Source organism: Dryobates pubescens, chromosome 17, assembly GCF_014839835.1.
Source record: "Dryobates pubescens isolate bDryPub1 chromosome 17, bDryPub1.pri, whole genome shotgun sequence".
Lineage (NCBI taxonomy): Eukaryota > Metazoa > Chordata > Aves > Piciformes > Picidae > Dryobates > Dryobates pubescens.
The window spans coordinates 16898474-16919547 of record NC_071628.1 but is presented as its reverse complement, the minus strand read 5'-3'; the positions used below and the strand labels follow the sequence as shown (position 1 = coordinate 16919547).

At 37.0% G+C, this 21074-nt stretch overlaps 1 protein-coding gene across 3 annotated transcripts in view; it reads left to right on the top strand.

The window, feature by feature from the left end:
• Positions 1-21074, top strand: part of LRRC49 (leucine rich repeat containing 49) — a 47303-nt gene that overhangs the window by 13201 nt on the left and 13028 nt on the right. For all 3 annotated transcript variants that reach the window (XM_054168804.1, XM_054168805.1, XM_054168806.1), the window contains exons 8-12: positions 284-427; positions 2770-2831; positions 8991-9138; positions 17424-17507; positions 19285-19436. In XM_054168804.1, the coding sequence (XP_054024779.1) occupies positions 284-427; positions 2770-2831; positions 8991-9138; positions 17424-17507; positions 19285-19436 (590 nt within the window). The remainder of the gene's footprint in view (positions 1-283; positions 428-2769; positions 2832-8990; positions 9139-17423; positions 17508-19284; positions 19437-21074) is intronic.

The window sequence follows — 21074 nt, the reverse complement described above, 5'->3', positions numbered from 1 at the left end:
CTAATCTGGCCTTGAACACCCCCAGGAAAGAGGCATCAACAGCTTCCCTGGGCAACCTATTCCAGAGTCTCATCACCCTTGTACTGAAGAATTTCAATCTCCAGCAGACTGTAGCTTGTTTTCAACTATTTATGACATGATTATCATGGTTTAGAAAAAGACTCTCTGCTGTATTAAGGTTATTCTTCCTGTCTGCTTTTAAAAGGATGTATGCACTACATATATCTATTGTCTTTTTATATAAAACATGGCATGCATGTTAATAGTTGCACTCCTTTCACAGATTACTAAAATAGAAAACATTAGCCATCTGAGTGAACTGAGAGTGTTAAACCTTGCCAGAAACCTACTAACCATTGTGGAGAATCTGAATGGACTGGATTCACTCACAGAGCTCAACCTTCGTCATAATCAAGTCTCTGCTATAGTAAGGAACAAAAGTCTTGTCTTTTTTCTTTCTCTTTATTCTTTGTTTTTAACAAAATGCATTGTTACTGTAACTTATCTAAACCATTTCAGCTTTGTGAAATCTTGTGTTTTCCCTGTTGTGTTGAGGGTGAAATGAGCAGCAGTTTACTTTTGGTATTCCTCTGTTTAAATGTGATCAGTGATTCAGATCTCAATAGTGAGCTATAGTGATGGCCCCTGAGGTGAAAGAGAAGATTCTGAAAAACCTTTGTGATTCTAACATAAGATCTTGATACTTTTCTTCCATACAAGTTTGTTTCCTAGAAACAAACCCTCTCTTGTATCTGTAGCTCAGTTAAGCAGTCAGATCATCCTAAATCTAATCTCTTTATGAACATTTTTAGGGCAAATGCAGGGAAGTTGGTATCGATCTTAAAACCAGAATTTCCCAGTTCAAGCTTTAACATAGCATTGTAAGTCTTTAACTAAACCCCACAAATTGCCAAGTTGCAAAGCTTTATTTTTAGAACATAATGTGTAGCAAGTAGGGTATTTGAACAAGTGTTTTTTAAAATAATACAGTAGGTATGCTTAAATAGCTATATTTTTCTGTCTGTCATAATTGCTTTAGTTCTTGGTTTCCTATTGCTTCTGAGCCTTTCTCAAATTTCTGCTACTTCCCATACATGAATTGGTTTTACACTCCATGAACATAATGAATGCTGGAATGTCTGTTTACTTTTCATCCAATTGTGAATTAGGGTCCGCTGTTAGAAAGATGAACAGTGTTTTTTTTTGTTTGGAAGATGGACCTACTTGATTGCTTTGAGGTGTTAAACATACAGGATTTCAGATTATATCATCTGCAGTTTGATCTTAAGTCTTGGAATGCTCATCAGAGTGTTGATCACTTGCACAAAAGAACTCCTTTCCTGTGTCTCTACTGCCCTACATGACTCTATATCAAAACCAAAATAGCTGGAGGCTTCCCCCACCCTAGTCTTTTCTTCAGTCCTGTTTAAGGTGTTTGCTGTCAGGGTTGTGAGACTTGCAACATGCTTTGCAGGATAAAAACCTATTGTGCCAGTTATGGAAATCTGTCTTTAGGGGAAATTACCCTGTGTTCTCCAGTGTGAAATTCTTTGACTTAATTGTTGCTGCTGAAGAATTACTGTGTCCAGCCGTACAATGCCTGTTTTCACATGTATATGCACCTGGACCATCCAAACCCACCCCTTTAAGCATCAATAGTAATTAGTTTAGGGATAGAGGGGCTGTCCAGATGTAATTTTGTTGTGAACTCAAATAGTTCTATGGTGTGATCTGGGAGGATTCAGAGCTGCTTTGGGTCAGGAGTTTCAGATCTGCAGACCTGAGCTAATAAGCCCTACTTGTTGTATACAGAGTTATGACTCTCAGCAGTGCTTGTTGGTTCACGTTCAGAGTATCATTAACTGGTATGTGAATAGTTTAGAGCTGCTTTGTATTCCTTTGTTTGGTAGAATGAACTATTTCTGTTTCTGGAATGCTATGTAAACATGTGACAAATGAGATGGAGGGGAGGAGTGCTGTAGACCTGATTTTTGTGGCTGAAATCAAGGTAGAAAGCCCTGTGCCACTTGCCTATGCTCTAGGTGACCTCTGGTTGCAGGTTGGAATACCCTGCTTAGTAGGGTACAGAGATGCAGATGTGAAGGTGTGCAGTCTGACTGGTGTATGAATCACTGCATTCTGCATCCTGGCTATTATCCATTTGTACTTAATTTTAAAAAAGTTTGGTCTTGCTTGATGTGGTTCACGTTACTGATGTTTGAGCAACATGCTATTTAGAAGCTTTCTGTAAAGGTCGATGGAGTCATATATCAAATTCACAATTTATCATTCTGGAAGCTCATTTGTTTTTATAAATTTTTATTGTAAAGGTGACAGAGTCCTTCAGATCATTATCTGGCAGAAGTGTCACTGCTGCTTGGTAGTGCTCTGTTGTATTGTACTTCAAAAACCTTATTTTAGCACGTCAGAAAAGGAACTATTTACAGTGTGTTTATCCTGCAGCTTAAATGCTGAGACAGCACCTTGGCTTATTTCCCAAAAGCCTGTTCACAAGCCAGCAGCAGCCTTATCCTCTCTTCTTAGCATCATTTGCTTTGCAAGTGATGCAGCTTGTTCTGCAGTGTGGGTATCTGCACTGAAACACTCCCTTGCAGTCTGCACTAGGGAGAAATGGAGCTGCCTGTTCAACAGAAATCAGTGCTGCAGCAAGGTTATAGTATCTAGAAATGGAAGTATTTTATCAAGCAAAGTAAAGAAGTTCAAAGGCTACTTTCAGCTACTGAGTTTTGCCTCTATCTTTCCTTCCAGAAAGATGTGGATACTTTGCCCTGTCTCCAGCGTCTCTTCCTCAGCTTCAACAATATCTCTAGGTAAGGGAAATAGCAGTTTGCTTACTATCAGTTATTTGAAGTATCTCATTAGAGCTGTATTTCATTAAAATGTAAGTTCAAATGTTATGAGTGCAGAGGCTTTGCCCCCCCAGTATATCACGTACACAATGGCTTGATTATGCTTTTTTCTACTTTAAACATAGCACATTTTGAAACCCTTTGCATTTAAATGTTGTACTTTGAATATTCTACCAAGAAACTTAGATTTTTAATGTAAACATTATTGTACTGTATTAAACTATTAAAAATAGCTTTGTAAATATGTTGGCTTACTGTTAAACTAGGTATCTGTTAAAGCAACATTATGCAAGGTACATGCTATATTTAACATCATCACTGTATTTACAGAGTTACACAAACTGCTGAGTCAGATTCTGCTCATGGTGATTAGATTATTTCATGCTTGTTTCCCTCCCCCATACGTTAATAAAGTCCAAAAGGTATATTTATGATGATTTCTTTTTCAAACCAGATGGCAAAAGCAGAATAGCTCAAGTTTCAAAGCAGGACTTCTATAGTTTCAAGTAACTAAGTGCATTTTGTTTAAGAGATAGGGATGTTTGTCTGATGTGCTTTCTTCATATTTGTACATTTTTGGAGTCTGCACTTACATTAGTGCCAATATTAAAAAAATAGAATTGCCTGCATTGTATTATATGGTATGTTCCCTTTTTTTAATCCCTGAATCACCACCAGCCTTCCTTGTTGAGAATCAAATAATTTGATGTGGAGTAGGAGAAAGATGCTGCATGTTCAAATTACTGGGAATAAGTGCTGATCTTGTGGTATCTGCTGTCTCTGTAAAATGTTATCCTTAGTTTGAGCTTTTATTATAGTGAGTACTTGAACATTTTACTTTGACCTGTATTACAGTTTTTGCTGACAGCTCCAACCCACTTATCTGTGTTCCTTAGGTTCTTAAACTACCAATGCAGTACATTTTAAATACTCGTGGGTATTAAACACTTTAAAATCGGAGATCGTCTGCAGGAATCTTTAATATGCCCTTCCCTTAATTCATCTGCTAGAGGGGAGTTTAGCATTTTGTCTCTCTTGAATGATTTCCAGAACTGAAACGTCTTTTGTTTCATTTTGTCTACAAAATCTTTGCTTGTCAAGAACAATGAGGAGACTGCAGTAGCTGGCTCCCTTGCCATCAGGGAGGATCACTGCAGTCAGTGGAATTTCTGTGTCTTTTTATATACTTGGGATATGTTTGTGTAGCGTTCTGACTCCTTTCCAATGTTGTTTTATGCTAATCAATGTTATTTTTACAGTGATCAAAGAAGGAAAAATGTTGCCATTTTTTCTGTAAGGTTTTTGAAGTACATTTCTTAAACTTTGTAACCAGTAGCTTGCCTCTTGGTACTTTGTCGTAATTGTTGTCACTAATTCATGTGACTTCAGCTGAACTATTAATAGATAGTTTTCACCTCATCTAGCAATACTGGTTTAGAACACTGATGCAAATATAATTTGGTTTCAATTTGTAGTTGGAATGGGTATAAAAATGAAATCTTGATGTCAAATGAAAGACATTGCCCTTCTAGAAATTAGGTATACATATGTGGGTAGGTAGGTAGTTGGATCAGTTAACTCTTAATTTACCAGACATTATTTAAAACAAACAAATGAAAGATTTCTCTAGGTTATCACATTTGGCTCAGATTTATTCAAATAGTATTCTATTTCATATAGCAGTTTTGAGGCCTAAAACCCCCCATGAATTCCTGATTTTTGAATTATGTAGTAGATATGTCTTCAAACAGGAAAATTACTACATTTAAAATTGTTCTTGACCATCTGTATTCTGACATATGGTGTGATACTGTTTCAACTGAGTGAAGTTATGCACAAACATTTTCCTAGTGAGTTACTGTGCTACATCTGAACACTCCTACAACCCTTTTAAATGATTATGTGTGATTTTGAATCACTTACTTAGGTTTACTGTGTGCCATGTGGTGATTTTTATATACTGCTTATCCTAGGAACAGCTGTGGCTGTATGACAGACTTTTCTTTTAGACAATTAAATTGGTACACAGATTCACTAGTTAATTTATCAGGAGGTGCATAAAAAAGACCTGAAAAATGAAAATAAATTAGAGTGCAAAAACCTGGATTTAAGTTGTAGGTTCACTGAAGTATTTTGTTAGTGCTACTTTCTTTTTTGCTTTTTTTTTGGGTGGTCATTTGGAGGCAGTGCTCACATGGAAACTTCTGCTCTTTCCTGATTTTGTACTTCAACAGAATCCCTTAAGTCTTCAGCTGATACATACTGACATAGATGAATTAATGTTTCAGTAAAGGATTCACGAACGCCTTTTAAATGTGGTAACTATTTATGGTATGAGAATCTACCATGGGTTTAATCACTGACATTCTTCTTCCCTCCTGCTTTAGAGGAGGCCTCAGAATGCTGCTGCTTTTCTGCAGAGCTTTTAGTAAAAAAAGATGTACGGACAAGATAAACTAAGCTAAAATTGAACAGTGTAGAAATTGATGTTGATCTGAAACAAAAGAAATCCTTCGTCTGGTATCAACTTTGAAAACCTTCAGTTACAAACTGAAGGTATTCATAACTGATGGCCTGAAGGTTGAAGGTGTATCTCTATAGCTAGTTACAAAGAGTGGTAAATCTTATTTTGAATTTGTCACATGGCGTTAGGAAGAGATACTGGAAATTCTTCAAGAGAGGTTATGCTGCTGAGATTCAGAAACAGGGTTGTTGCTTGTATTTTAAAATGTGAAACCAGGGAAGAGAATTTTTTTAGTCTTGGAAACAAAATTCATATTTTCACCATTGAACTGCTGTGCAGGTCAGTACTGTGTTGGCTTTTTTATTTAGTAAAGCATGTTTTCTAGCCATATAGAAAACACTAGGTGCAAACTCAAAGGGCCTTGGATGCTGAGTCGGAAACCTGAGAGAAGGAATGTTCTTAGCCTACTAAAAAGAAGAAAAAAAAAAATTAACAGAATGAAAATTTTAAGTACCTTGTTAAATACTTGAAGAATAGCAGTACAAAGGGAATGTAGGATTGACTCTGGTAATGTGTGTTTTCATCAGTAGTTTAATGGTTAGAAACTTGGGGAAACTCAAGTTTTCTTTTTTGACTGAATGCTTCTTGAACTTACAGCTCCCATTTGAGTGTTCTATCAGATTATGAGTCTGCTGCCTGCCTTCTCCAGAGCTTTTCCCCTTTATTGAACATCCTTTTAAAAAGTAATTGATGCAAATGTATAGAAAAAGAATATCTCTCATCATTAACAAGTAGGCTGTAACAAAGGACAAGTGTTCCTGTGTCTTAATCTTGCCTACTAAATGTGTACATGTGAAGACATCACTGGTAGAGGTTGAGCTTACACTACTCCAGAATATTCTCCTGCTTAGTAATTGCCACGTTCTCTTATGAGGCAGGAGAAGTGGGTTTACATCCCTGCTGGCAGTGAAGAGAATTGGATACAGGACTCAAAGCATGTACATGAGGTAAAACTGATCTATTCTGAAAAGGCTTCCATAAGGCAGTTCTTGGTAATTTAGCCCAAATTCACAATTTGTTTCTGTGTGGCTGAAACTACCATTTTTGCACAGAAGTTCACCTACGAAGAAAGAAAGACAGGGAAGGAGAGGTGGTTGCCATTGTTTGGTGGGACTGGTGCAGGAGAAGTAGAGATTCTGCTCAGAAGATTGCCTGAAGCAGTCTGAACCAGTATCATTCACAGCTGCTTTGTATTTCATGAGCAGGTTAGACTCTTGTGATGGTCAGAGGCTAGAGAGAGAGCATTGAGACATGGCCTCTGATTCCCACAGGGTGATCATCACTTGGCTCTGTCACAGAAGTCTGTGTGCTAGGAAGCAGGCAGAAGCTTGATTGTGAAGTGTGTGGTCTGTTTGGTAAGTGTATTACATTAAAGCATTGCTTGTTTTAGGATTGGGATGCCAAGTACAGTATTTTGAGTTTTCTACATGGAATTTCTAAAGCTCTGGTTTTCATATGGCTATGCAAAGATGTGAAAATACAGCTATTTTACACTACTGTTTAGCTCTAAAATGGAGTTGCTAATAGGGCAGCTAAAAGTGGGATAAAGCATTCACATCTGTTTTAGCTCCAGAATGAAAGTTGTGGTATGCTGAAGCACTGAGAATTTCAAAGCACAGCAGTATGTATAAAAGGAAGGTCTTGGAAATGCTAGCAGACTTTCAAGTTTTCTGTCATTTCCTGGAGAGATTAATTTTGTTTAAAAATCTGTAAATCCTGTGTAATGGCAGAACTACCATTTGGTTAAATCTTTAGTGGGAAGTGCTTTAAGCAAATACATGTCATGCTTTTAATAATTATGTGTTATTTAAAATGCTTTCTGAAGACTAGAAAGATTTCATATTTGTCAAGCAAGGTCTATTCTAGCCCCATGGAAATTCAGGTATCTTTTCTTGTTCTAACATGTCTGTGAGTTTGCTTTACTACTGTGTTGTTTGGAAAGATTATCTTTTCTATTCAGGATATACTGACTGTATATTTTCAGTAATATGTCAGCCTGATCTTCCAAAAATGTGGTTGCACAAAGCTGTTCTATGAAAAGGAAACTGGATCACAAAAAGAAGCAGACAGTTGTAATCAAACTTGTCATGTTACCCACACAGAGAAACACCCAATTCTTCAGATAGCCTAAGCACTTCCATTGGAATCTGTCCATAGTTTCCATCAGTTCTTGCATTCTTTTACTGCACTGAAAGACAGCAGCATCTTCTACTTCACTCTGTTATTTTTGACTTCATCCACTGAGTGTATCATGTAGAAGTTACTGGTTACTGGCATGCTGTGCTAGTTGTGTTGATTTTATGGGGTATTTGTACTGGGTGATTTTCCTACTCCAGCTAGTTTATGTTGGTATGTAGGCCTTTCTTCTGCTGGTTGAGACTGATTGCTATTTGGTGATACTGGGTTTACACTTTATTTGGTTTAGCCTTATCTGTTACCTGTAGTGTTTCAGGGATATCCAATACTAAAATTGCATGTTCTGCTAGATCTGAAGCTCTTTGCAGCTGAATTACTGCATGGATTTTTTTGAAAATTGAGTGATGCCAAGGATGAAGGCAATTGCCACTTAATTCAATGTCAGTCTTTATTATGAGCCTGACAACAAGAATAAGAAGCAGTTGGTGAAATCATTACAGTTGTAGAAGCATTTTTTAAAATGGCAGTAATTTCTCATTTAGCACTTCAGAAACAGTTTCACATTTCACAAGGCCATTAAGCATTTGTTGCTCCTTTCCATTTTTATTTTGTGTTGTCGTCATTGATTCTTATGTGATTTTCACACTCAAAAGTACCAAGTTAAATTATTTCATTTCCACTTGAACTTACATAGTTTTGTAACACAGCCTCAACTTTCGAAGTCCAAAGTACGTAAGGGTAGGTGCATGGTTGTACTTTTATAGACTATAATCAATTTCTTAAAAGGCTTTGGGGAGTTGTGTTTACTTCTGTAAGTGTTCTGAAGTGGTTTAAAAATACTGTCTTTGAGTCTTTTCCCATTCTAGCTTCAATGGAAGGAACATGATGCAAACTGTACATCTCTTAATATGCATTACACAAGCCACTTACTTTTGTCAGGAAATCAAATGAGATGTTAGTGAAAAAGCTTATTTGTCAGTGCTCGTAGACTGAACTCAGGCCAATAGACAGATCTGTTATTGAAGATATGATGCTGTTGTAATTGTTTTTCTTCCAATATTTAATGATGTCATAAACACCCAGCATCCTTCTGTGGTATTTATGATTGCCTTTTTCTTCTATTTCCCTGGGTTTTCCTGCTGACTTTGGTGGCATTATTTTTTGAATGTAAGTTGGTATGTATCCTATTTTAGGGTTTCTTTTAGGTGAAACTATACTCGCATAGTTAACAAGTTCTTCTTCTTCTGCATCTCTCTTTACCTGTATTTGGAGAGATTCAAATGCTTAACAGCAGGAGCTGTTGATGTTTCAAAATATTTATTTTGTTGTAATATTGAGGGGTGGTTGGTTTTTTAAATACAGGTAAATATTAATGTTCTATCCTTCAGAAACAAAATCTTCCATCTCAAAATTATTCCTGCTCTAAAACATTAAAATTTGTTAAACTTTTTTGGTTACAGTTTTGAGGATATTCTGTGCCTTGCTGATTCCTCATCTTTGTCAGATATCACCCTTGATGGCAATCCAATAGCTCAGGAGACATGGTACAAACACACTGTTCTCCATCATATGATGCAGCTCCGACAGCTAGATATGAAGAGAATCACAGTAAGAAATTTCTGTTTTCATCAAACTTAATAAATCCTTACATTGAGAAGTAAATTGTAGGGTTTACACTGTATGTATGTAGATTAAACATACCACTATTTTTTCTTGATTTAGTAAGGAATTGAATGTATAGACACTGCAATATCTAAAACTTCAACCTTTCTTCTTTTGTTCAGTATTATGTAAGGCTGTGGTAATTATTTTTTAACCTCATTTTAGCATATTTATTTAAAAATTCTCCATTAGTAAATACTGTGTGATCAGTTGCCATGGGACATGAGAGAATCTGCAAAGATTTTGGTTAGACCTGTCTCAACACAGTCTGTTGGTTAGCTGTATGGCTGATAAGGAACAGCGTATTTATTTCAAAAGAAATAGTCTTTTTACCCTAAAATGGGTCTTCCTAATGTCGTCTTTTCTTTTAACAATCTAGTTGGCTTCTTTAATGTGTCTCCCTAAGGAAGGAAGCCTGGTGATCACACTGTTTTTGTGTGTCTGTCTATATATGTCCCTTCTGTATCTAACCTACTCTTCACATTAATTTCTGTTCCTTCTGCACGTTTAAGTAACCACTATAAGGAAGAGAGGACTTGCAGACAACTGAGTCTGCTCCTTGAAGAAACTAAGACTGACATTCCCACAAATGATCTCACTGGTAAACTGTTGGATAAAACTTCTTGATAAGGTTGAAAAGATGATGTTACTCCTTTAAAGAAAATATCTCCAGGGAAATCTCTGTAGGGATGAAAACTCTTTCATTACTCTGTTCCTTCCCTCGGCTTTACTGCAGTTTTTACATGACAATTCCCACTGTTTTTTCAAATTGAGTGAAACAATGTACCAAACTGGTGTTTTATGTAAAAAAAAAAAAATTAAAAATTGTAATTGTATTTCAGATGAAAATGTGAACTGATTAAAGTATCATAGAATATACAGCAATGTGCCCTTGCAAGTAAGAAGGCGTGTGTGTCCTGGTGTGTATTAGAAGGGGTGTGGTGAGTAGGTCGAGAGAGGTTCTTCCCCACCACCCCTGTTCTGCACTGGCCTGGTGAGGCCACAACTGGAATATTGTGTCCAGTTCTGGGCCCCTCAGTTTAAGAAGGATCTTGGGGAACTGCTTGAAAGATTCCAGTGCAGAGCCACAAGGATGATTAAGGGAGTGGAACATCTCCCTTATGAGGAAAGGCTGAAGGACCTGGGTGTCTTTAGCTTGGAGAAGAGGAGAATGAGGGGTGACCTCATTCATGTTGATAAATATGGGCTCTTCTCAGTGATGTCCAGTGCTAAGACAAGGGGTGACAGGTGCAAGCTGGAGCCTAGGAGGTTCCATGTGAACATAAGGGAAAGCTTTTGCACTGTGGTGGGCTGCCTACAAAGGCTGTGGAGTCCCCTTCACTGGAGACATTCAAAATTCACTTGGATGTGTTCTTGTGTGACCTGTCCTAGCTGACTTTGGCAGGAGGGTTGGACTAGAGGATCTTTCAAGGTCCCTTTCAACCCCTAATATTCTTTGATTCTGCATGTGTGATTCTAGAAGATACACTAAGGTAGAGGATGGAAGGCAATCACTGGGGGGCTTGCCATCACATCAGCTATTTTATCATTTAATATAGGAATAGCCATGCTGGTTTTCCTGTGTCTATTTAAAAGCAATGTGTAAGCATGACCTCCTTACAAGAGCAATGCATCCAACAACAAGATAACAAATATATAATTCTAGAATTCTACAATTCTTTGTTTGTTACTTTGAAGAGCATCCATACCATTTTGAACTTCTTTTGCTTTGTTTTGTAAAGAACCAAAAGAAGCTACCCTGCCTGAGAACTGAGTTTTACACAACTGCTACTTATGCTTTTAAGTTTTCTTTTACTTGCTGGCTGCGACAGGAAAAGTATTTCAAGAAAGAATAAAATCTGGAGAACATTTTCAAAAGCTTGGAGGAGACTTAGAAACTTTATTTGCATTGGTTTTCAGGAATCTATGTGCTCTTTGGTGCCAGGCCTTTTCTATAGCATTCTCTGGAGAAAAGAAATCTCAGAGCAGAAGTCTGGTGGTAACTGCTGCTGCCTTAGGAAACTATTCAGAATCGTAGCTGCCATGAAAATCCAATACTCTGCACTTGGAATAAAGTATTTTTGCAGTGTAATTGTTCTAATATTGCTTAAGTTAAGACAGATTTGCCTTTATTCAAGGGACTGCTTTGTATTATGACAACTTTTAAACTCTGGTGCAGGAGGGGGTTGATGTTTTCTTAGGTGTTATCTCATTGCTAAGACATTTCTGTTGAATGCAGGATTTGAACTCTTAAACCACTGAGGAACGGACCCAAAGGTTAGTCACACTGTGTAACTTGAAACACTCATTGTCCACACTAGAAGATGATTTTCAGCTGAAACCCCATCTAGTTTTTATTTTTTAAGACATCAACTCAGTGGATATCTCTTACTTTCTCAAACTTTGATAGATCAATCTAAAGGCTTGAAGAGTAGGGAGGAGTTTGAATTCCTATGGTGGGATGTATTACTGTCACCTATGTTAATCATCAGTAACTCTAACAATTTCACCTTTCCCTCACAACTAAGGTGAACTGATGTGGCTTGATCTATAGCTCAGTGAAATGGGCTTACATGGAACTGAAGTGCATTGCAGTCAAAGCAGGCTCGGGTTGCTTATGTAGCATTTAATTTGGTTAACAAATAATAAGAGTTGCTTTTCTGGGTGTTGAAACTTTTTGAATGCATTTTGTAGTTTGAACTTGAAGAAGTGGACCTCTCCAGTGGCACTTGCAGTTTAGCTGTGACCTGTCTTTTTCCCCCCCCCCTTCTAGTCTCTTGTAACAGTTTGCTGTTACTTTCTGCAGACACACAAAACATGAATCAAATATGTATGCACTCAGTAATGAGAAATTCCTTAAGCAGCAACACTTGCTACCTGTGACTTTAAATAGATTTTGCCAACAGAACTTGCTAAATATGTGTATTTATATATACATGTGTGTATATCTATGTCATGAGAGTTTTTTTTAATCTATTTTTTAAGTGTGCTGTGGTTCCCAAATTGGAAGCCAAGCTGTGTATTTTTCATGGAAAAAACCTTGCTTCTTTTCATTGAGGTTTTCTAGGTTTTGGATGCTTAAAGTAAGAGCTGTGTTTGGCTTTAATTATTTTTAGACATTTCTCTGCTGGCAGGGGAGTAGGTTCTACTGCTTTACCCAGAATAGAATTTGTTACCATTACCACTGAAGTGTTCTGGTTTTAGTTTTGTTTTGTTTGTGGGTGGGTGGTTGGTTGGTTTGTTTTGCTTGTTTTTGTTTGGTTGTTGATTTGTGGTATGGTTGGTTGGTTTGGTTTGTTTTCTGGGAAAGGACTATAATTTAGAAGGTAGGAGGGCTCTGCAGAGGGACCTTGGCAGGTTGGACAGATGGGCAGAGTCCAATGGCATGAGATTTAACACATCTAAGTGCTGGGTTCTACACATTGGCCATAACAACCCCATGCAGTGCTACAGGCTGGGGACAGAGTGGCTGGAGAGCAGCCAGGGGGAGAGGGATCTGCTGATTGGCAGTGGGCTGAACATGAGCCAGCAGTGTGCTCAGGTGGCCAAGAAGGCCAATGGCATCCTGGCCTGTATCAGGAATAGTATGGCCACCAGGAACAGGGAGGTCATGCTGCCCCTGTACTCAGCACTAGTTAGGCCACACCTTGAGTACTGTGTCCTGTCCTGGGCCCCTCAATTTAAGAAGGATATTGAGACACTTGAATGTGTCTAGAGAAGGGCAACAAGGCTGGTGAGAGGTCTCAAGCACAAGCCCTGGGAGGAGAGGCTGAGGGAGCTGGGGTTGTTTAGCCTGGAGAAGAGGAGGCTCAGTGGAGACCTAATTGCTGTCTACAGCTACCTGAAAGGAAGTTGTGGCCATGTGGGGGTTGGTCTCTTCTCCCAAGCAACCACCAACAGAACAAGAAGACACAGTCTCAAGCTGTGCAAGGGGAAGTTTAGGCTTGATCTTGGAATGAAGTTCTTCACAGAAAGAGAGATTGCCCATTGGAATGGGCTGCCCAGGGAGGTGGTGGGGTCAACATCCCTGGAGGTGTTTAGGAAAAGCCTGGATGAAGCACTTAGTGCTATGGTCTAGTTGATTGGGTGATCGGTTGGACTTGATGATCTTGGAAGTCTCTTCCAACCTGGTTGCTTCTGTGATTCTGTAATTTTGGTGGTGTTTTTTTTGTGGGTGTGGGGTTTGGTTGGGTTTTTTCGTTTGTTTGCTTGTTTGTTTTTTCCTTCTCAGCACTTGAACTGAAGATATTTCAGGAACTTCTCAAATTGTTCTTGTGGATTCTAATTGTCTCTTAAATCTGGCCTTATGAAAATATACTAAATTAATACTAAAAAATAGAGAGATCTCATTGTCAAATATCACTTAAGGAACTAATTTTCCTTGGCTATATTTCTGTTGGAAACATCCTTACATTCTTACTTCATTCTTCTGTAAAATCATACTTTGTGGTATACACAACAAAAAGTGGTCTTCTGCAAGTGTGAGGTGAATTTTTATGTTTTTGAAGTGTACTGAGTTGAGTCTTTTTATGCCTTGAAGTCTTAAATGTATATTCTAGGACATTCTTTTGTTTGTTTGTTGTAATTATATATTAAAATTATTTTATAATTTTCAGATGGATATACTATGGAAATGAAATAATACATTCTCTGTCCTCCTGTGATTGTTGGTTGAAAAAGAACTTGCTGGAGTAATAGTAAAGCAGTTGTGAGAAAGAATAAGTACATTCCAATGGGTTCTCTTTAGGATCCTTCTCAGGTCTTCCTGGATGTTACTTGAAAGACAGTTAATGCTTTGGCCAAGCCTTTCTGTGGTGCTCGAGTTCCCAGAGAACAGATGCAGCTGTAGCAGCAGGGGGAGCAATCAGCATGTAAACGCTGCGGAGCCACGTCTGTTAGAGCTCTAATGGGAAGGTTTCAGAAGGATAGCAAGAGCTTTAGTCTTGTGCTCTCTAGCTGCTGTTGCTTTACACTGACAGTGTAACACATAAAGAAACCTTCATCCTCAAAATCTCATTGCAGAAGATGAAACTTCTGGTTCTCTAGGAAATATATTCCTCTTTTTTTGGTCTTTTTTGGTGCATATTGAAGATGGCTTCTTAGCCATTTAATAACTTTTCAGACAGGAAGTGGATAACTTATAAATGGAGGATATTTCAATATACAAGAGTACATCCATATCCTTTTGTAATGATCTGACTTTCAAAAGCATTCCCCCTCGTTCAGCAAGGTTTACTTTAAAGACCGAACAAAGTTACGGACAATAAAAGCAGAATAATGAGGGGGAACAAAGGAAAAGGGAGTTAACAAGTATTTCAAAAGAGCAAAAGATAAGAGGTGATAAAGTGAATTGGTTTTGAACTTCGTAGGTTTTCTGTCTTTTTTTTGTGGAATTTGGGAGGAATGTTATGTCTTTCAAGACTGACTGCTTGTGTTGTGTAAGATTAGTCAAGAAGTGCATGTGGATTTGATTTCCATAAAAAGTAGATCAGGCCCTTGATCTTTATTCAGATGTTTTCTCTTATCATTTTGCCTTAATACTGAGTAAAACTAGGATATGTGTCTAGGCTCAGATAATTTATTATGAAAAAAAGTATTTTTTAAATGTTTGTAATTAAACTCATGATCTGAAAAGTCTTATTCAGGTAATAATAGATTCTTGTTAGAACAAAATTTCCATTAGTTACCTTCATTCTTTTTATCTTGGAATGACTTGAATGAGGGCAGTAGACCCTTGTGCGTGGCAGACATTTGGACTGGATTAAGGGAAGACTTTGAGATGGAAGTAGAGTAAGAAGAGCGGAGAGAAAACTGATTCAGGGAACTTTGTGGATCTTTACTTTAAAGCTCAAAAAAGAGCACAAGTTACTTTGAAATAAATAAAATCAATGACAGTTAATTTCCTACACATTAGTGCAATTTTGTTCTTTAATTCTCCCTTCCCCAGTGTGAAACATAACAATACCTCAGATAGTTTGGAGCTGAGTCTGTGATGACTGGCCAGCTGTCTTCTGCCAAATAGGTTAATAATTTCTGCTTCCTCTGACTGGGTGGGAAAACTAGTTTACATTTCTCTTCTTTCTACATACCAATTTTATATAATCAACCTTCTAGCAAAAAAAAACCACCACCCAAGCCCTTGGTTGAAGACATCTAAACATACTTAAAGTTATTTAATGTTCAGTGCGTTCAAAAGTCATTAGAGACAATTAAGACACTTAAATTGTAAAAAAGCTTATTTCCTTAAGAAGCCGAGTTAAAAAACATAAATGCAAGATCAAATGAAGAGATAGAATTAGAAAACTAAACCCAAACCAGCTCTAACCCACTTTCTATAGAAAGATAACACTAGCATAGTTTTCTGTTGTTTATCAAGACCTCAGGGTTTGAGTAAACACAAACTCAGTACACTAACATATCACTGGGAAAAACAGCTGTCATGGGAGTCATGTTTGTAACTCTTTAGTCTGAGTCATGAGGAACAGTACATTTTTATTTTGCAGTATTCATTATACATTCATATTTGTGACATTTCTATGTGGAGCTTATTTAAAGATTTTCACAGCCTCAACCTGAAGCCTCCCATTCAGGTACTGGGTTTCATTGTGTGGTATGTTGATGTAGTGGGATCTCAAAGACCTTCTGTAGCTGTGTGTGGTATTATTTGTTGTTGATGGTCCTTTAACATGAACTTGTGACCTCTTCAGGTTTCTTCTAACCTAGATTATTTTGAAATTCTATGGCACCATCTCCTTGGTGATACTCTGTTTAGGAAGAACTGGAAAGTCCAATAGCCAAACATTTTACCCTCAAAAGTCCCCAACTTGCTTTCTGGCAAAAAAGTAAATAAATTAGGCTTTCTAATTAGTGTTCAGGGAAATTCTTGCATACAGTTCTGTTATGAAAGTTTACAGTGTCCAAAACCTTACTCTGCATTAATGTGTTCCTCCGGCTTAATATATACATGTCAGGTTAAAATCACAGAGGACCACTTAGGAAGTTTGTTGTTTAGTCACCTTTCATATTGATGTCAAAATACATGGTATGTTAGTGAGTTTCAGGGGTCTGTTTACAGCTAATGCTATGTGAACCTAACTTCTTATGTTAAGGAAATTATTTTCTTTAAAATGTAAGAGCAACGCTGAGTGAGCAATGCTATCTTCTAGTAGGCATTCAGCCATGCGCTTAGGGGCTCTTTCAGTGCCCTGAACACAGGATGTTTTCTTTCTATAGAAACTCTGACATGTCTATGTGTCTTCATGGTTGATGTTTTCTGTTAATTGTTGTTTATTAATTTTCTTACTGTGAAACTTTTTGGAAAGAGAAAGTGAAAAGGTTAGGACAGGAGCTTTCTATTTTGAGGGAAATCAAAACGTTTTCTGTATATTCTGGTAAGACACTTCAAGAGGAACAGCTACATGGTATGTGAAGTAAATCAAAATAAGTTAAAGTAGGCTTTCCAAATATTTCTGCTGGAAGGATTCTACTCTTTTCACTTCATAATGAACATTTCTTTTGTTACTTGGAAAATATATGTTCTAAAAATACTGTGCTGTGAGAATGTTGAGACTTCTCACATACAACCTAGTATTGGATGCATTGCACCATTTAACTGTTGTACCAGAAAAAATGAAGCATCCTCACTTCTGTGACTATTATTATTTAGGAATCAATGGCTTTCTTGAAACTTCTTCTTGAATAGCTAATAATACTGAGAAATAATGTTAATATACCATAGTTAACTTTGTAAATATTCTTCCCAAGTACTTTTGCTGATTTGAGGGGGGAGGAAAAAAAAAAGCCCCTGTAAACATCTCATAATAAATCTTAGATTGATTTGAGCACAAATAGAATTCAGCTCAACTACTCTTTCCTTACGAAATTGCAAAAAAATGCTACAAAGAGACAATGCTCTGTTATATTGTAAAATGTTCTTTTTTTCATTGTCCAAAGACCTGTACAAGTACTAGTTTTAAATAGCTTTCTCTTCAGTATTTGCACCTGAGCAGATATCTATTTATTCTGTATTTCTTGATTTATTTATAATTACTATTTTTATTTTTTTTTAAATAATATTTTAAAACAGTGAAATGTTATAAACCCTAAAATTCCTTTAAAATTTGCATTTCAAATATCATCATTAAAATGTATTGGTAATATCTCAGAAATACTTTCCAGAACCTGATTAATTTCTTCTTTTATGAAGTTTGTTTGTTCTTTTTTGTATCCAGGAAGAAGAAAGGCGTATGGCATCTGTTGCAGCAAGGAAAGAGGAAGAAAGGAAGCGTGAAAGCCATAAGCAGGCCTTGCTTAAGGTATCTTCTAAAGCTGTTCCAAGCTTACCATAAACCAGTTCACAGCTATAATCTCTATCTCATAGGCCGAGTTTTAGTCTGCTGCTATTCATACCATCCTTCCTCATGCCAGCTTCAAAAGTGCTGACTGGAGCAAAGTAGTATGGGGCTTGAAGTTCAGATTGTAGCCTTCCTCTTCCTGTTGCTGCTTCTGGGTTCCAGGGTTGGGTTTTGGGTGCCATTCCACAGGGATGGCAGCAAGGCAAGTGGGAATAGGGTAGCTGCTGGCTTTCTTTTATGCTGTTTTCTGCCCACCCCCCCCTCCCCCCGTATTTTGCTGCACTTCCTTTGCAAACAGGCTAAGCTGAGGTAATCGTGTATTGTATTATTAGATTAATTAGACTATTAGCTAAGGTGATAGTGAATTTATGTTATCACATTTATTCAGTAAACTCTTACTTTATCTCAACCCCAAGTTTTTGTGTGTTACTTTTCCCTCGCTTCTGTGTTGGGTGAGCAGACAGGTTAACCCTTGCATTAACCCATTACACCATCCTAATGTTTTTTGCTGTTTTCCTGCATTCACTGTATCAAAAAAGTTAATTTCAATAATGTCATGTCCTCTTTTTTCCTTGCTGATACTTGTCTATCCTAACAGTGGAGTCTCTTCATGTCACTTTTCCCATCTGATTTCTAAAATTGTTTAAAACTCAGTCCTCTGGGAAAATACAAGATGTATTTTGAAACATACAGAGAATGTTAATTCCTTTCCAACAGAAGCTGAGTTTAATATTTACTGGAACAAGAAATAGTCATTGCTCACAGAATCTTCGTGCTTGTGAAGTTTGCTTTTTGTAAAATGAATTTTTGGAAGTTTTTAGAGCTTGGTAGCAATCCATGAGTCTGCAAACAAGGGCTAACAAAGCAGGGAAGCTGTGTGGTAGTTGAGGTTGAGGAGACTGTTGCCCTCCAGAACAAACAGAATTTTCTTGATGTGATTGGAAGAAAATGCTGGCTGTTTCAACTTTCTGTGCCTCCTGTGACATGGAGCCCAGTCATCACTGAAGTCTGTGAATGTTGGGTGCTTGGTGTTCTCTAACTAGGTAACATAGTAATTCTTTGGGTACACTGAATTTGAAATAGATTGATGTGGTTTGCATGACTAGATAAGTACTTAAAAGACTTGAAATACTGGCTTATTGACAAGAATATGTGTTGTATAATATACATATACAAATTATTTTAACTTGGATCTGTTGTAGTTCTTGTGTCCTTGTGTCTATCACAAACATATTTTCATTTTGCTTTTATAAAATGTACTTTCTTTTTTCAAAGATAGCTTTTTTTCCTTCCCACACAGACTTAAAGCAATTGTGTAACTGCCTTTGCTTTCATTGTAGGCATGTGAAGTGCAAGCAGTCTAACCTGGTCTGGTGTATTGCATGCAGTTCTAGATAATCAAAATAAGACGTCTGTGGTTATCCAACCAAATAGTTTAACTTAATTCTTTCAGAAGTTTTGGGTTTATTTGGTTGGTTGGTAGCTTTTTGGGTTTTTTTGGGTGTGTTTTGTTTTGTTTTTATATCTACTTTCTATTGTTGCAGATTTTGTGAGAGGATTGTTTGTGGCAAAATAACTCTAGAATGATTAATTGATTTTAATGTATAACTGCCAGCCAGTACTAGGATTTCTTCAACTTAAAACGCTTAAAATAATTTAAGCAGCATATTTCTTTCACAACAAGCAAGTATGTTGACACTGGCCTGTCACAACTTCTAGTCTTTGTATCTTGTTTCAGGAGAAGAAACGATTGACCATTTGTAACATTGCTCGCCAGTGGGAGATACAGCAGAACCAAATAGCTCTCGTGGCGTCTTTGAACCAAGATAAAGATAATGAGCCGTGTCAGATCAATGGCAGTGCTGCATATGTATTTCCTGAAGAAAGCAGGTAGTGTGCTGGGAAATGCTACCTCTTGTTCATGTCTTATACTCTGGCTTCTTGTCACTGTATTTCATTATCAGAACTAATATATCCAAATCAATTCTGAAAAGATGCTTCATGAATAAATGTGTTGACCATTAGTAATAAGTAATATATATTAAATAAGTAATACCTCTTAAATAAGTAATACGACAGAAACTGACTGAAGAAGTGCAAGCTAAATTATTTTGTGGTTTGCTAAATAATGGAGGACTTCATGTTTGCAAAAAAATGTTAATTGTGACTTCTTGAAGCTTAAGGCTATTCATTTCCTTGATGTCTTAGATTGTTGCCTTCAGTTGAACTGAACAAAAAGGGGATGTTTGAGCAGTACAAATATTGGTGACCTCTTTGTATTATCAAGAGGCTTCATAAACTGAGTGGTGAATTTACATTCTTAGTTTGAACAGCAGCATCTCTTATTAGACTACTTTCATACCCATGCAGTAGCAGTTGTTTGACTTAAAATCCTAAAATACCAATTTTCCTAAGATGACTTTTGTCTCATTGGTTTTAAATATAGTTGTATTATTTCTGTGATACACTTAGTGGCTAGGTTATTTGCATTTAAAAGGTGGCCATCTGGCTTTCTGTGTAATTTAAAAGCTAAATGCAGAACTTAATGAAGAATGTGTGTCTTGGATTGGCTAAAACCAAACTAGCACACTTTTAACTTGGCTAGTTCAGGGAGAAGCCTGAAAGAATAGTCTGCACAAATTCAATGGCAAGTACAGCTTCCTGCTGTGCCTAATCAACAGTGGAAATGTCAGGTATGGGCAGGAAATCTTTTCCTCCTATAAACAGAACTTAGAGTCTAGTACTGGCTAGACATGTTTGTTATCTCCAGGAAAGTGCTATATCTTCTGAAACACTTTTTTCTTTTAATCATTTTTCAATTGCTTTTCTGTTCCTGTACTTCCAAACATATTTAGCCACTGCTTTTTGCCACCGTGATTTCTTTACCTTTTAATTCAGTGTTGGTAATCATCCCCACAACCATGTCAATGTAACTGTGGTAATTTTAGTTAGCACTGCCCTCGTGGCTTGAGAAATCTGTGCTTTTAGGTAACACATTAAGACTTTTTCTATGGAGTTGTGGAAAAGATCTTGCTGTAATGCTAGCTCTGCCTCTTCTGGATACAATGACTAAAGCTGGTTTATTCCTTGTAGTTTCCAGATCATGAATGTTAGGATTATTTTGTCAAATCTATGGTAATAAAATAAACTGCATAAAATCTGTTTTCATGTTCTTGTGAAAGTCTTTAATAGATTGAGATTTGTAGAATATGTTGTAGAAGTCTAAGTGATTACTTCAAGGAAATATCCAATTTCAGCCCTTCTGAGATGTTAACAAAGTAAACCATGTGCTTTATTTGCATATATTCTAATATTCTTAGGCAAATTACAATGTATTTAGCTCTCTGAATTGGAGACTTAGGTTTGGAATGTTTCTCTTTTATGATTGGTTAGAGAAATGAAAGTGTGATAGTGATCTTTATCACCAATTTATATTAGTTCAAACAAATTAATAAAGATGTGGCAATGTGTGTGCATTAGGAAGCTGTAAATGACACTACCATTTTTTGACCTGAAGTCATATTGCTC